The following is a 12,954-nucleotide window of genomic DNA, read 5'->3' as shown; positions in this document are numbered from 1 at the left end:
GATGGAACTCTGAAGGCACCCAATACAGTGGTGCCTCGCTTAACGGGTGCCCCGTTTAACGACAAAATCGCATTGCGATGTTTTAAATGGGCAAAAATCGCTTTGCGATGATCGGTACCCTGTTTCACTTACCGATCATCGCAAAGCGATGATTTTTTAACAGCTGATCCACGGTTCCAAAATGGCCGCCAGGTTAAAAAATGGTCGCCCGCTGTTTTCTGGGACGGATTCCTCGCTTACCGGGCAGCGAAAATGGCCGCCGTATGGAGGATTTTCATTTAAAGGTGAGTCTGAAGCCCATAGGAACGCATTGAAGGGGTTTCAGTGCATTCCTATGGGCTTTTTTAAAATCTCATAGCGACAAAATCGCTTTGCAGGTATTTTTGCTGCACCGATTATCGTCGCTATGCGAGGCACCACTGTATCTGAAAATCTATATACTCCAAGTCCTGTTGAAAATGGGAGTGGTGGTGATAGCAAGGGACGGCAGAGGTTTTCAAGTTGCTCATAAGCAGAACTGCTGATTGCAGCTCTCATAACCTCTCACCAGTGGCTATGCTGGCTTGGACTGATGCAGTTATAGGCCAAAAACATCTGGAGGGCCAGAGTTGCCAAACCCTGATTCAAACTATAGTCTTTGTTTCTGATGAATATCTCGCAGCATACATTGACATTGGCAAACTTTTTTCCTTTTCTAGTGATGCATTTTTTCCTTATTCTTTGTGATATGTAAATAAGTCAACTGAAGACCCTCACTCTGAGTGTGAATGATCTGGAGGAGCCACCACTGCTACTCTTCAACCGAGTGCCAAGCTCACTCTCTTCACCAGCTTCAGCTGATGATTTAAATTCCTTACTTCCACTGGTACAAGGCTGTTCCTGAAGCTTCTCTCCTATCATGGAAGGCCTCACTGATATTTGTTATCTAGAACCAATTGACCCTTAAGAGAAAAGGATACCTGTTCATTTCAACATTAGTTTGTCTCAGACCACATTTGGCAAATTAACCCACTTTTCTTTTGCAGCTGTTCAGTAGCATGGCTTTGCATGTCTAATGTCCTGTATGCATAACACCGAAAGATTTGTGTAACTGGAAGGATGACTGTGTGAGAGAAGGAAATTCCCATTTACCTTAATGTGCTAGTTAGTTTATACAGCACAAACTGTTCTCCAAACAGATATTACTACCCAGAACATGAAAAAGCTATTTTTTTGGACTGCAACTCCCAAAATCTCCAGGTAGTGTAGTTAATGCCCACAAGTTTCCCCACCCCTCCTTACTGTCTCATTAAGGAAACATGAGAGAGAAGGGACTCATTATTCTGAGAAATGACACAAAACTGTTACAATGTCTTTCTTTTAAAGATGTACTTCAATTCCACGTTAACCGACTCCTCTAAGCTTCTGAAACCACTTCTGGTATTTGCATTCATCATCTGTGGGATTATTTGTGGACTGACCCGCATCACTCAATACAAAAACCATCCAGTTGATGTTTATTGTGGCTTTTTAATTGGGAGTGGAATTGCCCTTTACCTGGTAAGTACAGTGCAGTTGTTCTGATAACTAACTACCTTAGAACTGAGGAATCTTACATTTAGATTTGCTAGAATCTTATTCATGTTCAAGCCTTTGCATAACCTTCCATGGCTAAGTGTGGCAAATTGACAAGATGCCAGGGTGTATCTCAGCTGCACTGTTGTGCATGGGACAAGGCACATGACTAGAAGTGTCCTAGCACCTTGTCAATTAGTCACAGCAAGTTACACAAACTTTACGGAAATGCCAATAGGATGGTGGCCATTACATTTTTGTGACTTTCTAAAACAAGTATGGGTCATGTAGAATTCATGGAGAAGTTGACTCATTAAAACCCTATGGAATTCAATGGACCTACTCTAGTGCAGTTTACTACACTAAGCAATAGGATTTGGCCCATTCTATGCTACATTGATATGTTATTTGTTTTATATTGTGTTGTATGAGCCACAATATATTGTTGTCTGGAGAAATTCCATAATGTAATTAAGTAAATAAATAAATATGACTGAATGTGTGGCAAGATGTAAAATGAGCACCATGAACACCTTCAGTCTCACTCTATGCTCCACTGACAGTCAAAACAAAATATCTGAACTAGAAATGTCTAGATTTGTGCTTTGGGGCTACAATTACCAGAATTCCCCAGATAGCTATATTGCATGGGAAATTCGGGAAGTTATCGTCAAAAAATAAAAAAAAATAAAAACAATTTGCACAGTTATATTCCAAGCAGTGGTAATGTTCAGGTTTAAAAGGTGAGCTATAGACTTCTCAATTTATGCATGATGAACCTGAAAAATGCCTTGATATTTTTTATGGTCAGCCTCCATTCCCCAAAAGTGCAGTGCATTGTTATTTTTAATGGACTGCTGGCTGTATAAATAGAATAAAGCTCAAATCCCTGCTGAGGGTCTACACAAATTGCTTTGAAACTGATGGATTTGTCTCTTACCGGCATATTACATTACATGGATCTTAAGCAACCAGAAGGGCATAACCTTTGAACAGAAAATTAATCAAGTTGAGAGACAGATCAGTAAATCAGTAAATAGCTGAAAATTAATTGCAGAGGGTGGAAAATACATGGAGACAAAGGCCAAAATTAAGGGAAATGCATGTATTTACATTCAAAATGTTTGGTTTATGTTTGGTTGCATTGATCAATTCTCTTGTACTTATTCTGTTGTAACATGTTTATTGGTGAAGTGTATGGAGAGTCCATAGTCTGAGTGCTTAATGTAATAGCAGACTCTATAATTTTAGTAAATTTATGTTCTTAAGGTTCTGAACATTCATGGCATAAAAGTAAGGTTGTCATATTCTAATTATCCAGATCTGGTAAACTAATGTGCATATTCTGGATGATGTATTCCAAAAAGAAAATTGTAAAACTGAAACAATTTATTTTTGGGACTACATAATCCAGAATCCCCCTAGTCAGAATAGTCTCTACTTATGTTAGCGGGAGGATTCTGAGTAATAAAGTTCAAGAAAGTAAATGTTTCTTCTTCCGAAGGTGAACAGATACACCAGTCTTTTATGCACATATATTGAAATGTAAGACTTAGCAGGACATGTATCCGTGTAAGCAGATTAAAGAGCCATACCAAGACAAATGTTAAGAAAGGTGCGTGTAGAATTACGTTGAAAAAGACATTATAATTTCTTACCGTTAGCATCTCCAGAAATTTAAGATATATAACAACCATATATAACAACTAAGCTTGACCATCATCATAAGTGCAAGCTTCTAAGAATTTATACTGCCTCTTAGCCTCCTCTCAGCTTTCCCATCTCTTCACTTTGTCAGGGTAGCACCCAGCGAAGCTCAGCTTTCAGCCAGGTTCACAGGAGCTTGTAAGAGATAAAGTACAACTTTTTTTAAAAAATGGAAGTCCAATAAAATACATAGTACTGGAGCCTGGGAAATTCTGTTTTTGAACTACAGCTCCCATAGTCCCCAGAGTGTTCCTGTGGTTTCGTTGCTCTGTGCGCACTATTTGCAAGCAGCCTGAGGTCGGTTTTTGCAAACCAGCTTTGCAACAAAGCTTTCCCACAATTGCAACGTTTACCAATGACAAAACGAGTCTTTAATTTATACATTATGTGACACCATGGATGGCTTTGCTCATTGGTGAATGACACTGCATTGGCCAAAACGGTAGTTGTATGTTTTTTTCTTACATCTCTAGTTCAGCAAGGATCACAGCCTTTTTAAAAATAAAAAAGAACTGTTCTAAGCAGGCACTGAATTGTCTAACTGAAAACAAGGCAAAACTTTGTTAACTGGATAGTACAGCAACCCTGGCAGTAAGACAGTTTTAAGCCCTTTGATACACACGACACAGAATTTCTACCAGGGATGGGGACACAAGTTGCAGGACTCAGTGTCAAGTCAGACTTAAGTTGCACCAGTGACTTAACTCAGATTTTTTTTCCCAATGACTTGGACTCAACTCACAACTTGGAACCCGGTGGGGGGGGGGGACTTGTTTTTAATAGGGACTTGGACTTGGGACTTGGTACCAAAGACTCAGACTTGGGACTTGGACCCAAAGAATTCCCATCCCTTGCTTCTGCTATGGCCAAGATACTACTATTTACCATAGAATTGTTGATGCACCCAATAGGAGCTCATGGCATGTGTTTCCTTATATAAACCCAATCCTCCCAGTTGCTTGAAGGAAAATATGTTTTTGCTCAGCAACGCAGTTGCTTTGTGTTGTAAATCACACTAGACTTGAGCCCATTGAATCAACAGAAATTCCATAAGTTCTATTTATTCAAATGGACATACTCCAAATGCAACCTGTGTATGCTAAACTTGCAGTTAGAGTAGGCTCACCTAAATCAATGGAGGAACTGACTCATCCACTCAGCATAGATTCAGTGGGCCTATTCTAGTACAACTTACTGTGTTAAGCAACAGTATGTTGGCTGTTGCAAGCTGTCCTTGCTGTAATGCTTTGGGTGGCTTAGTCCTGAACGAACAATTAGAACTCATTAGTTTGATGAAACAAGATGAAACACCTGTTCCTAATGAAGATGAAAACTATTAGAACTGGTTTGTTGATACAGACTAACACAGCTGCCAGCATTTGAGATGGGACTATGGGGACTGTCATGCTGAGTGCCTGCTATACAAAATTTACCACTGGAGGGTTTTTATGATACTTTCAGCTCTGTTGTCATCTAATGACTGCCATGTTCTCCATGTCTGTGTGCACATGGAAGCAAGTTTTATGAATTCTTAGATATTAATAGCTACCCAGTAAGAATCTGTTGTTGAAAACAAGGTGTACCAATCATAAACATGATTTGCATGTTCCTTTCTTAATGAGGAAATGCAGCCAAATCAGCAGCTGAGTGTGGGCAAGAAAGAAAAGCCATTGGTTCCCTCTTCCCTTTTCTAATATTCCAATAGTAGGATGAACATTTCACACCAACACAGTCACCATTCTCCATCTTTTTAAAAGCAACTATTCTTTACTTATGCCAGTGGCAATTGCTCTTCATTTTGGCTTAAGACAAAGACAACTAAGCCAAAGCCAGTGCAACACCACTCCTTTAAAACAGGTTAGGTTAGCTGCCCTCAGGATGGATCAAAAACTTGCCAGCTTCTTCAGGGTAAAAGAAGATTCCACTTTGGGATGGGCCTCAAGAGTTGCATTCAGAGTGTGTAGAGATAAAAGCACAGCCATAGCCACACTGACATAAGTAATCCATTATAGATTTTACCAGTTCTTAGCAGCACAACACCTCTCAGCCATGCCATACCTTCCCAAGCATCAAAAGAGAGGGCTTGTTCCATTCAAAACCTTCCCAGATGAAAACCGAAGCCTCTGTGCCATGCAAAACTGTCTCAGGCTGAAAACCAGAGCTCCTGTCCCATAGAAACAAGAGCAGAAGTTCTTCAGGTGAGGTGTAAAACAGTTGTGGAATGGGTTACAGACCACCCTTCCCCACGCCACTTTTCTGTAGAAAGTGTTGGAATTATTTTCAGCCTTGTATGTTGCATTTAAGAGGTTTGGCTGGGAGCGACCTTTCTAGTTTGGAATGATTGTCAATCAGTCCAGCAGTAACCATTTGTTCCCCCTCTGCTTCTGATTTTGAAGAGAGTCATGCCTACTTGAGAGTTCTACACACACACACACACACACACACACACACACACACACACACACACACACACACACACACACACACACACACACACACACACACACACACACACACACACACACACACACACACACACACACACACTTTCTTTTTTTTCAGTCAGTATTCATCTAGTGCTATTTACGTAGGTCTACTGTTATTATGCAGTCATTTAGCTGGTTAAGGCCTGTTTGTGTAACCATTTTCCCCCTACAAAATGCAATTTTGATTGGTTCAGAACTATGAGTAAATAGAAGCCTTTTATCCTTTCTCTTATCAATATCTCAGAGTGAGTTACTGAGACAGTAAGTGACAGATGAAGACAACCAATAAGTAGTAGCCTACCCTAGAGAGACTTGAAGCTGATTCTGTTCTGTAGGTCCCTGCACTATCTGCTGTGTAACTAGAGGTTTTTTAGCCAAAACTTTCAGTCTGCCAAGAGAAAGATGGGGAAATGCCCGGGATATAAGTTGATCATGAAAGTGTCTTTGACATTCTCTGCTTATTGTGGCTGCTGGTGAGTCCATTTTTGGGGGGACCTTGCAATAGGCAGAGATGGATTCAGAGACCATTAACTAGAGTTATCACTCAGGCCACAAAACAGGGGTGGAGAAAATGTGGCTCTCGAGATGTTGTTGGACGACAATTCTTATCATCTGTGATCTTATGGTGTGCTGGCAAGGGCTAACGAGAGCTGAATTCAAACAATATCTGGAGCATCACTCGCTCTGCATCCCTGTGGTGAAAGGTACATCATAATTATAGATATATTTACAGATTTGTTAGACCACACCATATCTGCAGCACAGCATAATAGGCTAGCTACCCACAGTTACAGCAGCTAAAAATGTTGTTTTCCATAATGGGATCCTGTTTTTTCCCCTCCCAATTCTAGGGCCTGTATGCTGTGGGGAACTTTCTACCAAGTGAAGATATGTTTAATCAGAATACACAGAGGGAACCATTAAGATCTTTGACTGACATGAGCCAAGATGCCAACAGAATCCTACCAGGAAAAAATGGCGGCAGCAGTGACACCATCTCCACCCACCCTGCGGAGAGTATGTTGAACAGGAACCACAGAGACATGGGCTCCCTGACTAATCTCAAGCGAGCCAATGCTGATGTGGAGATTATAACACCACGAAGCCCAATGGGAAAGGAAAACATGGTCACATTTAGCAACACTTTGCCAAGAACCAACACGCCAGCAGTGGAAGAATCAGCCCGACGGAATGCTACTATTCACGCGTCTATGGATTCAGCCCGCTCGAAGCAGCTCCTTTCCCAGTGGAAGAACAAGAATGAAAGCCGGAAGTTGTCCCTGCAGGTGATAGAGACAGATTCTGGACAGTCACCACCTAGAGCAATTGAAATGAGGTCCAGTTCTGAGCCATCCAGAGTGGGTGTTAATGGTGATCACCACGGCCCTAGCAATCAATACCTAAAAATTCAGCCTGGTAGTATGCCAGGCTGTAACAACGCTGGCCTTTCTGGTGGGCCGAGGGTTTCTATTCAGTCACGTCCAGGTTCTTCACAGCTTGTGCACATTCCTGAAGAGACGCAAGAGAATGTGAGCACATCTCCAAAAACAAGCTCAGCCCGAGCCAAGTGGTTAAAAGCTGCAGAGAAGTCGGTCGGGTGCAGAAGCAACAGCCAGCCAAGAATCATGCAGGTCATTGCCATGTCAAAGCAACAAGGGGTCCTTCAGGGCAGCCCAAAGAGTTCCGACGGCAGCACAGTCACCTGCACGGGCTCCATCCGCTACAAGACCTTAACGGACCACGAACCGAGCAGCATCGTCAGAGTCGAGGCCCACCCGGAGAACAACAGGCCCATCATTCAGATGCCCTCGGAAGGGGAAGGGAGCGGCTCGTGGAAATGGAAAGCACCCGAGAAAGGAAGCCTTCGTCAAACATATGAGCTCAATGATCTCAACAGAGACTCGGAGAGCTGTGAATCCTTGAAAGACAGTTATGGATCTGGGGACAGGAAAAGAAGTAACATCGACAATGCCGAGCACCACCATCATGGAATCACGACGATAAGAGTCACACCAGTGGAAGGCAGTGAGATTGGTTCAGAGACCCTATCCATTTCCTCCAGCCGTGATTCTACCCTTCGAAGAAAAGGTAATATCATTCTTATCCCTGAAAGAGGTAGCAGCCCAGAGAACACCAGGAACATCTTCTATAAAGGAACATCTCCTACAAGAGCGTACAAAGAATGAGAGCTGGTGCTTCAGCTGAGCCATGCCACAAATGATCGATATCATAGGTTACAAGCTTTGTGCTCTCTTTCTTATAATTTTCATTTTACTGAGCTGAGGCTGAAATATTCTTGATGTGCCAAAATATTGACCATCAGCCTGACTGTTTATGGATGTTGCTGATGTGTAGTGATTGTGCATGAATTTGTGGATTTCATGTTGCGGGGGGGAAAAGCACAATGCAAGAACCTAATGAATGAGAAATTTCCTAACATGCTTTTTTTTTCCAGACTCAAAATGTTTCTCCAATAGGAACTATGTCATCAGAAACAGCAATCTTAAAGGCAGACACCTTAATCCCTGAATGTGCCAACTTTTTGATTGATGTATATTCAAGGACAAAAGAGAGAATTTTTTTAAATGCAAAAGCTGTACCAGTGTTGTACTTCATCTTTGCGGGTTTTGCACCAAAATTTAATGCAAAGTCGGTGCTGATTCTAACTTTATGTTTTTAGAAAACTTCACCTATCAGTCCAGCTCTACAGACACATGATGTTTTGATGTATAATTCCTTTCCAAGTAATATTGCTGAAAATATGGTGTTGGCTGCATCCATTTAGAGTAGAAAAAATATTGACAGCTTTGTTATAGTGGAACGTTCACATTAAAAGATTGCAAAGGTTTTGTGTAGTTCTTTGAAATGTTTACTAGAACAAAAACTGATGTGAATGATGTTCCATGAAAGTGGAATCATGTTCTCTCCTAGTTTTTTGTTTTGTTTTGTTTTTGCTTCTCTCCAAAATGTGTTTAGTTACAGGTGCTACAAACCAAGAGGTCACTTCTTAGTAAGCTAACTGGGGACTAGTTTAAATATTGTGGTAGTATTTTTTTTATAAGAAATTCTTATGCACTAAGTTACATTCTTCTAATTTAGTAGTTTCTTGGTTTGTCTCATTGCTGATCTTTCCTCTTTTCATTCATCACTGAGTAACTAGAGCTTTACACTAATTATTGCAACTGTGCTGTAAAGATGAAAATAACAACAGGCTGCCTAAATGATTAGCAAGGCTGGAATTAGGTACAGGAACATTCTTGACAAGCCTGCATGTGTGCACACCCTACATTGCTATCCTTCCAGAAGCTGAGCTACAGCCTCTTGCTTCTTGAATGTGCCCTGAACCGGATGTGGAAATATAACTAGAGAATGTATTGCATTTGTAACCTGCTTACCAGGTCTTCCTTTGGGCCTGTAAAACGATCAGTGAAGATGGGGCTGAAAGGCAGCACAATGAGTGCAGCCACTTGGGTGTTCCAAGTCGCCATGCCCTACATTAGATGAGTTTTTAACATGTGAAACGCTCAAAACAAGGTGGCACTAAGCAAGCATAATGCTGTTTTCCTTACTTATCTGCCTTACTGTGGATCATATGCCCTCCTCGGAGTTCTTCATATCCCACGTAACATTTGGCAGTTCTAATGAGGTATCAGCAGTAACTGAGATGTCTAGTAACTGAGATGAAAGCTTGATCTCTTGGGATTTTTTTTCCCATTTCTGGTTGATGGGCTGGTCCTGTCATTTGTAATCCAAAGTGAACTATGGATGAAACTGAGGGTGATGCTCCAGCTTGTGCCCAGATATGGTTGCCATTTCTGCTTTGCATGTCCTAATTCTTAAACAGTGTATAGTTGGGCTATGAAGTCTTTGGAATGGCTTCTAGAGCCAAATGAATATACAAATGCTGCACTGTACTACAAATGAGACTACAGTCTCTTTAAGCGTAAGTTTCATTTAGGGTTATGAAAAGTTTTTGCCTGTTTTGAACTTGTAAAGATGAGATCCACTGAAACAGGTTTCTCAGGTGAAAACTGTTCTAGTCTGGAACGATTATGATGTATAAACCACAGCATGAAAAAGACAAAAGATTCTATAGGATCAGATTTAGTAGCAGTACTACCTAGGGATGAGTGGATGAGACTCTTTTCCCATCCATATCTCTTTCTTCAGTCACTGGTGTATTCTGTTGCATTTTCGTAGTAATCTGTGAATTTTTGATTCAACAAAAATATGCATTTGATACAGACTTCCTCACAGAACACAGATTTTATAACTTTTTGAAACTGCTTTGAAAGCTAAGGACTGCAGCAAAACATTCAGGAACAACAACATTAATTAGACAATTTATGTCCCAACATGGACATTGGTCCAGGACGTGCAGTTCAGGCCAATACATTTCTGGAGGTGATTCTCCAAGGATCCTTAGTTGTAAGTAGCTTGAAAGGTTGAGAATCCTAAGAAGGTGTATTACTTGGGATATTTATAGTCCTAGTCACAGTTCAGCGTATTCAGAAATACTTGGGTACTAACCATTTCCTAAATGGGGAAAAATCCACATTATTATTTTGTTATATTTGTTTCTTTCCAAAATGCTCAGAATGGCACTTTATCCTGACAAATATCCTGTGAAGTGGGGAGATAGTGATTTGCCTATGATCACAGATATTTTTTTTCAGAGCAGAGGATGAAATTCAACCTCGTGTCGTGTAGCAGATCAAGTGACAAATTAGGACTTGCATAGGCCTGGATTCAAATCTCTGTTTAGTCATGGAAACTCGTTGGGGAGGTAAAATACTCCTTAAATATCTCACATAGCTTGAAAACCCTATTAGGGTCACTATAGGTTAGGTGCAATTAGATGCTTCCTAACACAACATCTTCCTAACATTCCAGAAATGTCATTCTGGCACACCTTCATGACTGAAGCACTCATACTTGCAAATGAAACCTGTGCTACCCTTACAAGGTCCAATCACAAAATAGAGCAAGCTGATCTGTAAACTCTGGGAGGTGAGAAGAAACTCCTGCTGTGACAATCAGACAATTCAGTGCTTAAGAATTCCCTCTTCTAATGATGGGTTATCTGTAAAGTATAGTTTGACCCTTAGTCCTGCCAGATAGTGATGGTTGTCTAAGAAAGAGGTTCTTCCCACATATCCCACATATGATCTATGATCTAGCTGTGGAAACTTGGTTTCATAAGTGCAAAAAAGTTGTTCTACAAATGAATTTTTAAAAATAAAAGACCCAGTATTAGTCACATGTCACAAATGCTTGCAAGCTTATGATCCATGGTAAGCTAAAGTGCCACATAGGGACCCCAGAGAGTGGTCTGAAGCCAGCATGTCTTAGCTGCATTTGATGCAAACATAACCTAGATCTACACTCTTTAGCGCTAACAAGGGCTGTGTGTTGGGATAAGTATCTAGATGTTTATCCACATCCCAATTACCCACATACCAAGCTTGTATTGGTCATCAGACATGCAGCTCCCAGACCAGCTCAGGAACAAAGCACACAATTTACTGGATGCAGGCATCCAACCAACAGATCTTCATGTCCAGCATTTTCTTGTACCTAAAGGTCCTGACCCTGCATTAAAATCCCCTAACTGGATTGGGGTGATTATTTTCCATTTATAATATTTATAAACACTGTGGAATTTTTTGTTGTTTTAAAATGAACATAAACCAGACTTCATATCTCCAAATGTCTTGTGTTTATCTTTTTCCCCACATTTTTAATAATTTCAGACACTTTGATGAATGAATTAGTTCAGTTTGTTTAGTTCCGCCAAATAAGAAAGTCTTTGAACAAATAAGTAGGACAAAATCACAGCTGCCCTAGAATTATAATGAGAGAGCATAGTGGTGTTAATAAGTCAGTAATGTAATGCAAGAAAACGACAATTAACCGCACAATCCTAGCCATATCTACTCAGAAGTAAGTTCTATTGAGTTCAGTGGGACTTACTTCCAAGTAAGTTGGGTGTGTAGGGTGGTAGTCTAAGTATCTGCAATAATATAAGGACTAGAAAATTGCCCTTCTGGAAAAGCAACTAATTATGTCAACAGCATGTGATTCTTATCTTAGTGGGAGTGATTACTTCTTCCATTTTATTTCACTTTCTTTTGTTTTTCCTTTACTTTCCTTATTTCTTTTTTGGCTTTACTTTAGTTATCCTAGCAGATATAAAAGTTTCATGCATTGCTTTTCAGACTCAGAAGGTCACTGCATTCTTTCCAGTGCAGTATGATATTTTTCCTAGCTGAACTTTTTTCCTACTTACTAATAAACAATTTTAAAGTACTTGCAGAATCATTGTAATTGCATTCTTTACATAAAATATTGAAAATACTCTTTTTTTACTTGGAAGTGCCAAAGGCTACTCTTTTTAATAATGGCTTCTCAGAAACCTAATTATATTCAAGAACAAAAAAAAGTAATAAAGATATACCTTAGAATTCTCACTTCTTTGTGTATATCATTTATGAAGCCTTTTGTAAAACTAATCTTTGTTTACATTCCACTGATACCTTAATTTCAGACAAATCAAATAAATTGACAGGTGGCACCTTCTAGGAATTTTTTTTTCTTACTTGCTAAAACGGGCACCAGTTTCTTTGTTAGGCTGTGCTTTACTAAGAAAAAAATTGAGTAAAATACAAAATATGTTTTTAAATGAAAATTCTATATAAATATTGTGTTCTATTAAAAATGTTATGCACTGTTTTAAAATAAAAACAAAAAAACTATTTGTAAAAATGCTATAAATGTATTTTGTTAAATAAGGACAGAATCAATGCTACTGTGTGAATTTACTGTGCTAACATCGTTAAAAATAAAGATTAAATTCCTCGTTGAAGTAGAAAGGTTTCATCTGTGTCTCAATGTTTCATTTTTCATTGTGCCCCTTTTTTCACTTAACTGGAAAGTGCATGTGCGTATGTTTATGAGGAGGAAGAGAAATAACAAGTGGATTGAATCTACAATTAAATGTGCAGAATTTGCAGTTCAGAGAAGCTCAGCTTTACTCGCTTCATTCCGTGAACTCACAAATGGTTCAAGTATAGCCCGGTACAGTCATGCCTATAAGAAAAATTAGAATCACCCTGTGATAAATATCCAAGAAGGAAAAGCACAACAACCTACAAAGCCAGCAAGAAGTATTTAACATACTGTTAACCATGCCAGACATGCAAAACTA

The 12,954-nt window shown here is 39.8% G+C and overlaps 1 protein-coding gene across 1 annotated transcript in view; it reads left to right on the top strand.

Annotated features, from left to right (window-relative positions):
• PLPPR4 (phospholipid phosphatase related 4) overlaps window positions 1-12,619 on the top strand; it is a 55,158-nt gene extending 42,539 nt beyond the window's left edge. Inside the window, exons 6-7 of the mRNA XM_072997948.2 lie at window positions 1,366-1,539; window positions 6,599-12,619. Of these exons, the coding sequence (XP_072854049.2) occupies window positions 1,366-1,539; window positions 6,599-7,933 (1,509 nt within the window). The 3' untranslated portion in view covers window positions 7,934-12,619. The remainder of the gene's footprint in view (window positions 1-1,365; window positions 1,540-6,598) is intronic.
• The last annotated feature ends 335 nt before the right edge of the window (window positions 12,620-12,954 follow it).

This window comes from Pogona vitticeps, chromosome 4 (genome assembly GCF_051106095.1).
Source record: "Pogona vitticeps strain Pit_001003342236 chromosome 4, PviZW2.1, whole genome shotgun sequence".
NCBI lineage: Eukaryota > Metazoa > Chordata > Lepidosauria > Squamata > Agamidae > Pogona > Pogona vitticeps.
The sequence above is the reverse complement of the archived record's forward strand: the minus strand, read 5'-3'. Positions and strand labels throughout refer to the sequence as shown.